Source organism: Varanus komodoensis, unplaced genomic scaffold (assembly GCF_004798865.1).
Source record: "Varanus komodoensis strain SLA01 unplaced genomic scaffold, ASM479886v1 scaffold11, whole genome shotgun sequence".
NCBI classification, from domain to species: Eukaryota; Metazoa; Chordata; class Lepidosauria; order Squamata; family Varanidae; genus Varanus; species Varanus komodoensis.
The window spans coordinates 16,679,160-16,693,260 of NW_025335317.1; the positions used below are offsets into that span (position 1 = coordinate 16,679,160).

Genomic DNA, 14,101 nt, shown 5'->3' on the forward strand with positions numbered 1-14,101 from the left:
GTCTCCATAGTAACAGTTCTAAGCACTCAAGTTTGTTCAAGCGTTTTGAAGCCTGATTTGGATGGAAGTTTTCTTCTACGCTAATGATGTAGGCACAATTAGATTTGACGAAGAGTACCAGTTTCACATGATTTTAATGAACAGGGTTAGTACTGCATGAATCTCCGGGTAACAAGTTCTGGAGGTAACTAGCACAGAACAGAAATCTCCATCTGTTAGAGACCTAAATAGCAGTTTAGGATGCCTTAGGTTTGGGGAGTATAGTGATATAAGACTGGTGCTTTGCAACCTTGACTTTGATCTGGTGGGAAGGAGTGTGAAATTTGCAAGATATTTTAATGGTAAAATACTTTTATTGAAAATGTTTATAGATCATTTCTCTGTCCACCAAAGCAATGTACAATTTAAAATAGTTGTACAGCAATACAATAAAGTCACAGGAGGAAAATTGAATCTCCTTCAAAACAAGTCAAAGGACAGTACTGAAATCCATGGGAAAACAGCACTGTTCTTACTGCTCATCTCAAAGTTGGTAACTTGATGAGATTAATCTGGTCCTTTTTATGGAAGGAGCTCCTTAGGTGGAACTTTATGTTCTTGCCCAAGCTGACCGCATGCATAAAACTAATCCTGAATTTATCAACTCTGCTTAACTATTTGCTCTTTTAGTTCTAATGGAGAAGGCTTTCCATAACTATTCTTGATTATCCATGGTCAATAAGAATTGTACTCCTACTTTCCTTGTGCTTTCCTTTAGCTTAATAGCACTATTGCCTCTTTAGGTTATTCAGGCAGCAAAGTAATGGGAACCCCATATTGAACTTCCATAATGCATCCTTGCTTAACAGAAATTTGCGTCCTGTAGGCTCCATATAAGGCAAAGAATAGCTCCCCACAGCACTGTGCTGGGAAAATACAGCATTGTGCTACTGTTGACTCTCAATCCACACACTCTGCTTTCAAATGACAGCATTGTGAGAGTGGCACAATATTTAACCGCCCATGACCCTGGGTCCTAACTCCCTGGCTGAAGACCTGTGCGTTTGGGAACCTTTTGTTTATCCTCCTCCTTCAGGAAGTCATCTGAACAAAAGAGAGCATCGCTCCACTGGTATTGTTAAATGTTCTGTAGCGGCTGCCCTTTAATTGAAGGAGTGAGAGCAGAGGGAATAATGATGTCACTAGGGGACAATGAATCAATTGTTCTTCATATCTCTGTGCAATTGTGTACGTTAGAGACCTTCGAATGGAGGTGCAAGGAAGAGACTGAGGACAGAAGCTCCATCTCTGCATTTGCCAAACATCAGCCTGGGGGAATTTTTAGGGCAGCTTTACATCTGACATTTTACCACATGGAGATAATCACTGTTGCATAGTGTAAACACCTGTGACATCAGTGCTATGCTTAAATTGGGAAAGCCCTTGTTTGCCTTGGCTTTCCAGCAAAGGGAAGGATTGTGGCATTCTTGATGTAAGCATTGCTGCAGTCTTTGCCTACACCATGTGCATTTTATCTCCCTACAGAGAGCCAATCTGTTACGAAAAGGTTATGAATGAAACAGACTCTGCTGATGGAGTGAGGGAGTGCAACTTATAATAATGGCTGAGCATGCTCACTGGATTATGGACCTTTCTGATCTCCCTAATATGCGATTTCAATGCGACAAGTGAGATTTAACAAGTTTATTTATTTATTTATTAAAACATTTTTATGCCGCCCCATTCGCCGAAGCCTCAGGCCGGTTTACAACAATAAATTAAAACATCATAAATAACATTTTAAAATATATACATTAAAATAAAATACAAATATACAATATAAAATAAGCCACCCTGGCCAGATAAAATTCAATAATATTAACATTTAAAATGCTGCTTAAATAAAAAGGTCTTCGCCTGGCGCCGAAAAACAAATAACAAATAACAAGTTGAGGTTAGCACAAAAGCAAGGGCAGGGAGACAGATGCAGAGGTGGCAGAATAAGCTCTTAAGCAGTGGTTGCACATTCAGATTTGTGGGTGCAAATGTCGCAACCTCACTACAGGTTAAATAGTCCACAGTGGGTTGTCCTGTCCTACAAACAGACCCAGTGTGTGTGCTAGCCATCCTTCTTACCTGACTCAGTCCAGATGCTCTCTGGGCTTTTCTGCCACTGTCAGTAACAGCAAACATTAATTGAATTCCTGCAATTAATGGCATATCTAATTTGCATTTCATTTAATAAGTATTTTTATACCACTGGTCTATGACAAACAAAACCCCTACCAAGGTTGTGTACAACCTCTCAAAAAATAACAAAAAAGAGCATTTGCAACAACAACAAATGCCTCATTCAGACATTAAAAACAATTAAAAATGACTCGGGTGGTTTTAAAAGGTAGAGAGATGAAAGCAAGTCTATTAATGCCTATTGGATTTCACAGTGAAACAGAACTTGCATGTCCAGTGGCAGGTTATCATGGATGTACTAGAAGAACAGTGGAAATGAAGAAGTTAAAGGAAGCACTTTCCGCATTCTAAGTTTCAGAGGCTCTGGCTTTGGAATTCTGCACTAAATGGATCTTTCTTTGATACTGCAAGGCAGGTATGTGCCTCCAATTCCATGGTACCCTCCAAATGTATTGGGTTGCTTCTAAACAGATGACTCCTAGCATCTCCGCTTGATGTAGCCAGGTATCTGCCAAGGTCCCCCACTGCACCAGGAGTCCCCTGACAAGAGCCCCCTGGAATTGCTATTCTTCCCGTTGCAACCTGTTCCCTGCTCACCAAGGTGGTGGAGGGAGGGGTGGCAGATGCCATAGGCTACTTGCTCATGACTCTCTGCCTGACAAGCAAGGAAGTGGTGGCAGTGATGAAAAACAAAATGAGCAATAGCCATTGCCAACAATGGCAGTGAGATAGCAGACCCACCAAAGGAGGAGACCCATTTTGAGCCAGCACTGTGAATTAGGGGGTGACAGGAGCTGTGGTCCAACACTTCCGGAGGACCCCAGACTGGAAGGCTGGCATGCTCCCTTCCCTGGCATGTCCCACTGAACTCAGTGACTCTTATTTATTTATTTTTCGATTTATATCCTGCCTTTTTCCTACAAAGGGCTCAAGGCAGCTTTCATCTCCTCCTCCATCTTATCCCCACAACAACCACCCTGTGAGGTAGGTTGGGCTGAGAGTCTGTGACTGGCCCAAAGTCACCCAGTTGGCTCCATGGCTGAGCGGGGACTCGAACCCATATTGTCTGAGTCCCAGTCCCATGCTCTTAACCACTACACCTTAACCACTACACCACACTGGCTCTTCCTTCTGAGTAAGCACACCTAGGACTGTAAGAGTCTCTTTCACTTGATTATACTTGCTGATGTGGGAATTTTGTGGCAGACACTTTATTGTACAGAGGTGGCACACGGCCACCTAAGAAGCATTGAGAAGAGCTGCTTAGACGGGACTTGAATTTGTAACAGACTTAAGTGCATAGCAGGCTTGTCTGGGAAAACACACGTAAAGACCTTTCTAATGTTGCAATGCCAACCAAGACAAAAGAAAAAGAAGTGACTGTAATTTTCATAATCCCCCAAGTAATGTGTCTAAGTGAGATAATGTCCATTGAAGAGGCTTTTGCTTTTATTAGTTTTTCCTACTGGACGTGTGCCATGCAGTGGAAGTTCACGCTGGGTTTTGGGTTAAGCAAAGAATACTCCATAGCAACGGGGATTGTTCAGACGGAGGTGAAAATCCCCAAGTTGGGCCCAGTAACTAATCATTCCTTTTCTCTGCTCTTGGCAGATAGCCACCTGCTCAGTATTAGACTGTACCAAGTGGTGGGAGGAACTGGGGGGGGGGGAGGAGAGGAAGAGCCTGAAGTTTAATGATTGAACCAACCATCACACGGAGCGGATTGAGTTCAGGGCTTGCTCCGGGGTCGCCGAGTAAGGTCTCTGCTGGGAAACGGCCGGGGCGAAGCAGATGTGCTGCCGCCTCCCTCGCCTCTGAATCACATCTGGAGCCAGTAATTCGCCGCCAGTCTGTCCACTCTGGGCCAGTGCAGAAAATGTTTGCTGTGCATTTGGTGGCCTTTTATTTTACGAAGCTGAAAGAGGACCAGATCAAAAAGGTAAGACTCGGCTGTTTTGGCTGCTGTTTTAAGGCTGCTTTTTTGTTTTGGGTTCTTTTTTCCAAGCCACTTTTGCTAAAAAAAATAAATAAGCGGGGCTTTTGTGGATAGGCTTAGTGTCTTACTAGCAAAGACTGGCTGGAGATGAGGTGTGGGTTTTTCGGAGGCGGGAGCTGATTTCATTTGCACTCTTGAAAATGAAAAACCCATATATTTAAGTAGAGAGACCTGAGTATAACCATTGTGAAAAGTTCTAGTTATCAATATAACTTTTATGATTTACTAGCAAGGCATTTCTTCTTCCCTCACTCTCCCTTCATGCATCATATTTGGAACTGAGTGAGACTTGAGTTGCTAGTTGGCATCATAAACTGTATTTTAAATGTAAGGGACTGAAGCCCTATAAAAATACCCAGCTAAAGCCACTCTCTTTCATCTGATCGAAGATAGATTGAAATCATGACACCGTTCCAATCCGATTGACAGAACTGTCTCAAATATCCCGCCTCAAAATTGCTGTTTTATAAAACTAAAGAGCAGATGTCTCTATTTGCCTTCACCAACTTACTCTACACATCCTCATCCATTATGCCTGATTTTTACCACACAGTATTAAAATATTCAGTAGCATAAGAAGTATACTTTATATGAGGAGAAACCAGGTTTCTTAGCAAAATCCCAATTCTGAGTGAGAAAATATAAGTGCTGGGAAAAATGCAAGCACACTCATAGAACTGAATCATTCTGGAGCTCTTTAACTAAAAACTATTTATTTCTTTATTGCATTTCTTCACTGACCAACAGCCAAAGATTAAAACCCTAAAATGCAACATAAATGCAGTGCAAAACCTTTAAAAATTTACAGCAGAATAACCTGGAATAAAAAGCAGGAAAAGATTTATAAACACAGCAGTATATTTAGAGTGAAATCCTAGGTATGTGTAGACGGAAACTTCCTATAACTCCCAGCATTTCCAAGCTGTTGTGTAGGTCTTTTTATGTATAAACATGAATAGCGATGTGCTCTTAAAATCAAAAGGATCAAAAGGATCAAAAAGCTTGGGATATAATTGAATCTAACTGGGAAAGGCTTTTGATTCTGTTATGTGACTTCCTGTTTTTGTTCCTCACCAGTTTCTTGGCCTTCCTCTCTGCTCACCCACTTGTCTCCCTGGTCTTTTAGACTTTCTTCCACCATTGTATAGCCTTCCTAGAGCTACATGTGGATCATCACTTGTGTGCCATAATCTCACACAAGGATAATTAAGTGAAGCCATTTGACCATCTGAAAAAGAAGTCAATGGATCAGTTGGGAGAACTCAGGCCTTATAATACAAGATGTTTACTTTTCAGGTTTTTGAGGGGGGTTTTTATAACAATTTCCATCAGTGGCTTCTCTTTTTAAAAAGTTTTTCCCCCCTCTCTCATATTATATTCCTATTGTGACCCTTCTCCAAGGGAGCATACATAGGAATCATCACACTGTGTTCTCGTAACAGCCCTGTGAGGTAGGTTAAACTGAGAAAAGTGACTGATGCAAGAGCACTGGGCAAGCTTCCAAACTTTACATCCAAGAACAAGTGACAGCCTGTCCATTAGACCAGACTTTCCAACCTGGTGGCCTTCAGAGGCATTTGGACCTCAGCTTCCAGAATTCCTGTCCAGCAGGGCCATTGACTTGGAAATCTGGGTGTTGCACCCCAAAAGTGCCTGGAGGGCACAAGGTTGGGGAAGGCTACATTAGAGCACAGTAATCCTTCAATGTATAGATAGTGGGCTGGCTCCCAATTTGAGGGGGATTGGCAAAGGATGCCGCCCCTTATCTCAGTTCTAGTGACTTTATCTAGCAGTAGAGGCTGCAGGTAGCATCAATGCAGGGATTAGTGAGCCGCCATTTTATTTTCCCATTATGCCCCAAAGCAATGCTACATCCAGAAGTATTATAGGAAATTGAAGTTACGGCTCCCACACCTAAGCCTTAAAAAAGAAAAAAAAAACTAGATTAGAGACTTTGTGTGTTGGACTGCAGCAGTCCTATTCCTTTAATTTAATAAGTAGTCCAACAACATCTGTAGGGTGTTCTCCACCTCTGAATTAAAGGGAGGCCCAGGGGAGTTGCCAGCCAGGAGTTGGCAGAGGCCCCGTGAACCCAGCAGTAATCAAGAGATGCTGAGGGTATATTGATAGTGAATACTACTAGGCTATTATCATGTATAAACTGTGCTACCTATATCCAGACTCCTTGTAAATTCCTTCCCTTCTCAAACAATAAATGTTTGGTGTAGCAGCCAACATTATCTTTTATTTTTGCTCTGAATGCATTGGCCTGCTCTACTAATCTTAGAGACACATTGATACCATGAAGGGCGTCATTGTACTTGGTCAGTGTTCACCCCCCCCCCCCATTTATTTATTTAGTTGCTTGTTTTATTTCTATGCTGCCCTATAGCTGAAGTTCTCTGGGTAGGTAACAAGAATTAAAGTACAAAATGCACATACATTTGATTTTCATGCAGTTACACATACACAAAGGATGACTTTTTAATTTGTATTCTTCTCATATAACATGAATTATACACAAAGGAAAAGTCCCTCCCCAGTTATTTTTAAAACATGGAGAAAAAATAGTGGTTGAATATTCCTTAAGCTTATAATTCAAATAACAGAAAAAGTTCAGTTGTTCTTCAATGTATTAATGCCTGTCTTTGGCCAACAGTCAAGTTGGTCACATGTATTTTTCTGCTTTTCTTACTGGGACTCAGGCAATCTGGATTCTAGTCCCCACTCATGCATGGAGCTCACTGGGTGACTTTGGGCCAGTCACAGACTCTCAGCCCAACCTGCCTCACAGGGTTCTTGTGGTGGGAATAAGATTGAGAAGAGAACTATGTATTTCGCCTTGAGTTCCTTGGAAGGAAAAAAGGCAGGATATAAATATAATAAATAAATTCTTCCCATTGTTTATTTAAATATGAGGCCAAGTTGTATATGCTAGTGGTCAACCTGTTTGTTTAAAAACCAAATGCAGGAGATCTACTGTTAAGTGTTAATAATCACACCTCCAATCTGTTACTTGATCCACAAAGCAAATAAAAATTATTAGTATTATTGCAACATTTTTATATTGCTCCATAGCCCAGTGGGCTCTTGAGATGGTTTATAGATGTAAAAATAAATAGAAGCAACGAAATAAAAATAAAAATGCAATGTCTGGTGGAGGGCAGCAGTGGAGGCAAAAACTAACAAGTGTGGTGCAAGCCACCCAATGCTCTGAGCCACTCCAAAGATCCCTCAAAAATACAGTATATCAAATGGGAACTGGCATATTTTGCCCCACCAGGCAAGAGGTTCAGGGTGATTTTAATTGGTGAATTTGGTGTGCATGCAGAGAGGCAGGTTGATGCACCTTTCCCACCACCATGGTCTCGGTCTGAATCTCCCCCCCCCCCCCCCCACACCATATTAGCACCTGCACAGCAACAGGATTTCCTATTTATTGATCTACATGCAGGATTATAAGAAGCTCGTTATCCAGATTGTGGGTGTGTCTAACTCATCTTGTCAGCAGTGAGCTGCAGCACCTGTCTAGCTTTCAGGCAGAATTCTTTCTCAGCCTCACCTAGAAATGCTGTGTATTGCTCCTGAGACCTTCTTGCGAAGTGGATGCTCTCTCATTGTGCTGCAGCTTTTCCTGAACATTATCCTTTAGTTCTGTACTAAACTTAGGCTTGCCTCCAGTCACATATAACATGCACAGAGGGTAGAGGTGTGATGTCAAGAGAAAAAGCTGTGTGGATGTTCATATATCTTCCTCCATCCTTGGCTTGTTGCTTTTTACCTAAAGTTAAACACTGATCCTGGAGAAAAGCTTGGCTGATAGAAGAGCATTTTGGAAGGCAAAGTCTACAGAGATGCCTGCAATGCAATGCATATTATTTCAACTCCTTGCACCTTTATGTCTCCTTTACGTTAAAAATAGGACCCCCTGCATCTCCTCACTATCTGCTGATGCAGCTGGCTCACTTCTAGTTTGGCCTCTAGGACCCAGCACCACTATAACGTATGTGGGGAGCACATAAGAGATGAATGAGACCCAGAGTTTCAAATTTCCCTGTTAGGTAGCGTAACAGAACTGTTAGTAAGTGTGTACGTAATTTGTAATCTCTGATAACTTTAGAAAGTTTAATTATTGCCTACCAATAGAACTTGGGCTTTGACTAGATAAAAAAAGACTAACAAGGAGAAACTACTACATTGCCAACAGTTGATAGAGCATGCTTTTGTATCATGTCCAAAGCCTGAATGATGCCTAGTTCCAGAGACAGTGTTAGCACATGAGGCTGGAGCCCAAAATCTCTGGGAGTTGATCTGCCCTCTTACCCTCCTTTCCATGGGCCCCTGCTTAAGGAAAGAATGGCCCCAACAAGCTTTTTTGTATCTGATCGCCCTGGAATAGCTGGCTTCCTGCCTACGTGGGTTTCCATTTCTGCTGCCCACCCTATTTGAATCCTCTTTCTCCCTGAGGTTATTTTGTGAAATCCTTTGTCCCGTCCACACATCCGTTTTTTTAACTGATGTCCTTAGGAGGCAGGGTTGTTGAGAGACTTTAGGGTATATGCAAATTAGCATGTTTTCCTTATATTTGGGTTGTGGGGTTGAACCTAAGAACTTTTTGATCTAGTTCCACTGATATAAAGTTCAAGTCAACTATTTTCTTTCATTTTTTTCCCTCATGCTGGTTTTTGTAGTGTCTTATTAACTCAAAGCCATGTAAACATTTACTGGAATTTTCTTCTGTATAGAGAATGGTGATACTGAGTGTAGCCATTAAGAAATGGGGCTATAAATCAGGAAGGCCTCCTGTTGGCAACTTACCTCTTTGGGCCAATGTTTTAAGCCCCTCTGATTGCCACCATTCCCATCTGCAATGTAAGGCAGCTTTGCCCACTGTGCTGCCCTCCTGTTGTTCTGGACTATAAATCCCATTATCTCCAGCCAGCATGGCTAATGAACAGCCATGATGGTCTGAAATGGCTGGTGGGCACTAGGTTATGGGTGACTGATTCTGGTAATAATACTGACTAATCTTACAGGGCTGCTTAAAAAAATGCAGCTAGCAAATCATGTGAACACTGATGACACTTAGATAAATATTAATTATGCCTGTCATGTGGACATCAATCTCCCATTTCCTTTCACATCTTTTGAACTGTATCCAGGCTCAAGTGTAGCAGCTTTGTGCTCAGATTATCATCACCACTTTTGTATTATCTTGCATCAGTTATTTCTTAGATTGTGAACTTTCCCTGAACCTTCTGAAATACCTAGTTAAAGAGTACCCCAAACATGTGGGAAAAGGTGGTCTTGCATCAGACATTCTTGTAATTACTACTTGGGATGAAAATGAATAGCAGTTGCTCAGAAAGCTCTTCAGTTTGACTAAATTACAGTGCAGAGGTGTTAAACCTCTTTCAGCCTGAGGGCTGAATTTAATTTCAGGTAAGCTCTTGGGGATGGCGTTCCAGTGGTGGGAGGGGCCATATGTAAGAAGGGGTGGAGCCACAGACAAAAGGAATGTGCTAGGAGAGGCATTACACCTTTTAGATTATGGAAATTCTACAAAAGTCAGAAAACCACTATGCTGCTGGTGTTGAGAGGAAAGGGCATGGGGGTCAGGAAGAGGAAGTGTGGCCATCTGGGGAATCCTGGGCAGCTGGATTTTCCCCCCTCATTCCTGCTCCCCTGTTAATAGTGCTATTGATTATCAAAGGTGTTACCACATGAGTGGCAATGCCATTACAGTATTTTGTGATTCCTCACTGCACTGATTTGGTTTATGCATGACTGGTGCAGAAGGGGGAAACTATATCATTTTTGTATTTGTAGTATGCAGTCAAATTTGTTTGACTCATTATTTTGTAATGAACCATTACTACCAGCAAGCCTTCTTAACTACCTTGAGGGCCACAGATGGGCATTTGATAGTCCCGGGAAGGAAGAGACCCTTTTTATTTGTGCTGCCTAAATTACAGAATAGCCTCCCAAGAGAAGTACATTAGCAGCTTCTTTTACTTCCTTGAAAACAAGCCTTTAGGACTATTCTGGCAGGCATCTTTTGTAGAGCTTTTACCTATAGCTGGCTGTTGCTAATAGGGTTTATATGGCAATATTTGATGATAATGTCCTTATTACTATTTTTCTTTGTTTCTATTATTGTTACATTGCTTTTCTCTTTTGTTCTAATTTTATATCTTTATTTGTAAGCTACCTTTGATTCTATGGTAGAAATAAATATGTAAAAGATGGGACATTTTAGATCATGGGTCCTCAAACTATGGCCCGTGGGCTGGATCTGGTCCGCCATGCCCATTGATCTGGCTTGCCACGCATGTGCGTGGTGAGGTGCCGGCTTGCTCGCAAGGAGATCATTTTGACTCTCTCGGAGAAAAGGATCTCTGCGCGTGCATATGCCCCCCCCACCTGACCCGCGCCCCCTGTCTGCACCGCCTTGGCGGCCCGCGCCCATTCCTGGCACCTTTCAACTGGCCCTCCATTCAAAAAGTTTGAGGACCCCTGTTTTAGATCCTGTAAAGTAAGGCTGAGGTTCCAAACCATGGCCCAGGGATTCCTAGTGATGTCTGGTGCACCTGGAGATGTTTGTCGTGGCTCCAATAAAAAGAAAAGAAGTGTGGAAGATTTGGTGATGATCCTGCCACATGCCAAAGAAGCAATCAGTTTAAAGAGCTTGCCTCCTCAGCAGTGCAAATAGTTGCAATAAAAGCAAAACACCAAGTACCTTCCTGTTGGGCGCATGGTTTTTCCAGACAGAGGCATAGAATTTATTAAAATAGATCATGGCCATAGCTGAGCAGCCACTTATTGCTGATTAACAAGTTGTTCATGTTCTCTGTTCTTTGATGATATAAAGTCAAGATAATGACCAGGTTCACCCGAAACACTGTGGCTCGCCATGGATTATTTAATTCAGGACAAGCTGTAGCACCAATGGACACCATTTTGCATATTTAGCCTCCAACTTTGGTTTCTCATGTCATGTGAACCCAACCATCATGGGTTATGTGAGGACTGAATAACTCTCTCATCACCCTACAACAGAGTATGGATTAAATCAGGTTTGATTTTCTCATGGCTGGGTTTGTATGATGCAACAATCCCTGCTTGAGGGTTGAATAACCACAATGACAGCTGGCAACACAGCCTTGTCAAGCATTAAAGAACCCGCAGTGGGTGATTGTGCCATGTGAACTGGCCCAATATGGAGGTCCTCAAAGAACAAGTGAAGAACAGTGGTCCTTAATGGAACAAGTTTAAGACCAAATAATGTTCAGACTATCTTTATAATAAAGACCTTTTTCTCAATCTGGTCTGCTGGGTCATATGCTAACAGTTTACTCTTCTTAGATTTGGCAAGTAAAGCACAACATTGTCTAACTGGGGGCATAGAAAATGTTATTGCATCACCTGCTTTTTATCTGATCTTTCTGAAAATGGCAGAGTTTCAGGGCATGCCCTCTGAAAATGCAGTACAAATGTTAGCTTTTTGATAACTTTATCAATCCATCGCATGGAAAAAGAGGCTCAGTTGTGAGTGCTTCTTCCTACTTTACTAATGGATGCTATAGGAGATCACCACTTTGAGTGAGCATATGTAGAAATCCATTTTGTGAAAGTAAGCCCAAGAATTTCCTGAACTTATTCCAGAAGTTCTATATACATCAGTATATAAGTTGTCAAGGTAGGAATGAATTTGGATGCACACCATATTTTTAGGCATCTCAACCATATCTGCAAAATATAATATGGAAAATGCCTCTGAGAAGTTGAGCTCTTCATGGTCAGAGTGGTGCTGCTTAAAAGTTCCAGGGATCAGGCCCACAGGAACCCCCCCTCCAAAAAGTGTGCTAATTTACATATGCTCTAAAATCTCTGGGTGTATCTTTAAAGGACCCTTTCACCTAATGACACCACTATTTGTTTAAAGTAGGGGTCCTCAAACTTTTTTACCAGGAGGCCAGTTGAAAGGTGCCGGTGCTGGGTGCGAGCCGGAAAGGTGGTGCTGCTGGCGGTGCGCGCGGGCCAGTGCAGGGGTGGGGTGCGCGGTGAGGGGAGGCGAGGCGTGGGTGGGCACGCGCCGTGGGCGCACGAGGCAGAGGCTTGCTTGCTTGCTTGGAGATCGTTTTCTCCGGGTGAGCAAACCACTGCCTCTCCGCCGCAGCGGGTGCGCACACGGGGGGTCCAAATGGGTCCGATAAATGGGCATGGGGGGCCAGATTCAGCCCATGGGCCGTAGTTTGAGGACGCATGGTTTAAAGGAATGCATGGATGGAGGAGATACAAGCATTTCATTTCAAAGAAAAGCGAAAGACAAAACTCAGGCAGAAAGACTTTTTGTGGGTAGGGGAGCATGTGGAGGCGCAAGGCCAGCTGACCCAGGGGATCACACACGACAGGGGTCTTCAGCCCCCTTTTCTTTCAGCAAGTGCTCAGTAAGCAGGGTGGTGGGGGAGGTGGCCTTCCTGAGATTTGGGGCTCCAAATTAACGATTCAGGGGTTCACAGCTGTGTGCAAGTAGAATTCCCCTGCATAAGTCAAGAATCTTCTCTCCCTTGTGATGGCACATCGGTGTCCTGGCAATGTTTACTAGGTTTCCAAAGGACAGCACAGTGGATAATTTCTGCTCATTTGGTTTCAAAAGGGATCAAGAATGGGCAAGATATCCCCAAATGTGCCCCATGAGTACAAGTTGATGTCTGGCTGAGTACAGAACAGACCTATTTGTTCAACACCCTTGCACATGAAATTCCCTTCCCATTAGGTCACTCACATGACTGGCTTCACCCGTGCTCTCCATCAACACCAATCTACCAGCTCCCAGATCTGCTCTACCTCATGTATATTTGTATCCGTAAAGGTAGACTTGGATTTATCATGGATAGTTTCACATTTGTAAACTCTTTGTATAGCCTCTTGGCTGCGATACCTGGAATGTTGGGAACTATACATTCCTAGCACAAAATGAGCTTCTTTCTAACTCTAGCAAAGGTAGGAACATGATCACAAAGTAAGATTTCTAAGCATCCTAGCAAATCATAGGGAAACGGCAGGGAGCAGCATGACAGGAAACCCTGTTTTCAACTGATTAAAAAAAATACTGTTGATGTGCTCAAAGCCCGGGGCTTGGCACATGGGTCTTTGTAGCTATGCATGCATGCGTGTATTCCTAGGGGTATGAGTCACTATTCACCAGTGTTAAAAAAAAAATCACTTTTCAGGTGCAAAACACTCCTTATTTCCCAGTCACCAGTAAAATAAATTATTCATTTGTCCTGTTCTAGGTTGATCGGTACTTGTTCCACATGCGTCTCTCTGATGAGGTCTTGCTTGACGTGATGAGCCGTTTCCAGGCTGAGATGGTGAAAGGCTTAGGAAGATACACCAATCCAACAGCTACCATTAAAATGCTGCCAACATTTGTACACTCGATCCCTGATGGTTCAGGTAAGCAGTCGTTTCCATTTCAGATTGTAGGTCTCCGCTGCGATTTTACAAAAGCCCTACAGAATCACGTGTTATGGGGCAGGGAGAAGCCTTAGAAGTAATTTGAAGGGGAAATGCAGCTTCCTCTCTTCCCTCCTCATGGTCCCCCACTGAGGACAAAAAGCAGATTACCACAGGCTGAGAATACATACTGATTGTATACAGAATGTCCAGGTTCAGGCGGTGGCATTTCAGATTGAGGCAGGAAAGAACTCCTGTCTGAAATTCTGGACAATGCTGGGCTAGCTGGCCAATGGCCTGACTTGCCAAAAGGCAGCTCTGCATAGTGGGTAGGGAGCAGCTAGACCTGCTGAATATGACTCTTCAGATGCTTTCAGAAACAAAGAAGCAAACAACCATTTAACTCTTCTTTCCCCTGAAATCTCAATAGTAATAACACATCTTTATGACTGTCTGTAGCAAAAGTACATATAT

General features: G+C 42.7%; 1 protein-coding gene across 1 annotated transcript in view; it reads left to right on the forward strand.

Annotated features, from left to right (window-relative positions):
* Positions 1–3,867: 3,867 nt before the first annotated feature.
* HKDC1 (hexokinase domain containing 1) overlaps positions 3,868–14,101 on the forward strand; it is a 33,200-nt gene continuing 22,966 nt past the window's right edge. The window contains exons 1-2 of the mRNA XM_044420472.1: positions 3,868–4,108; positions 13,465–13,627. Coding sequence (XP_044276407.1) covers positions 4,046–4,108; positions 13,465–13,627 — 226 coding nt within the window. The 5' untranslated portion in view covers positions 3,868–4,045. The remainder of the gene's footprint in view (positions 4,109–13,464; positions 13,628–14,101) is intronic.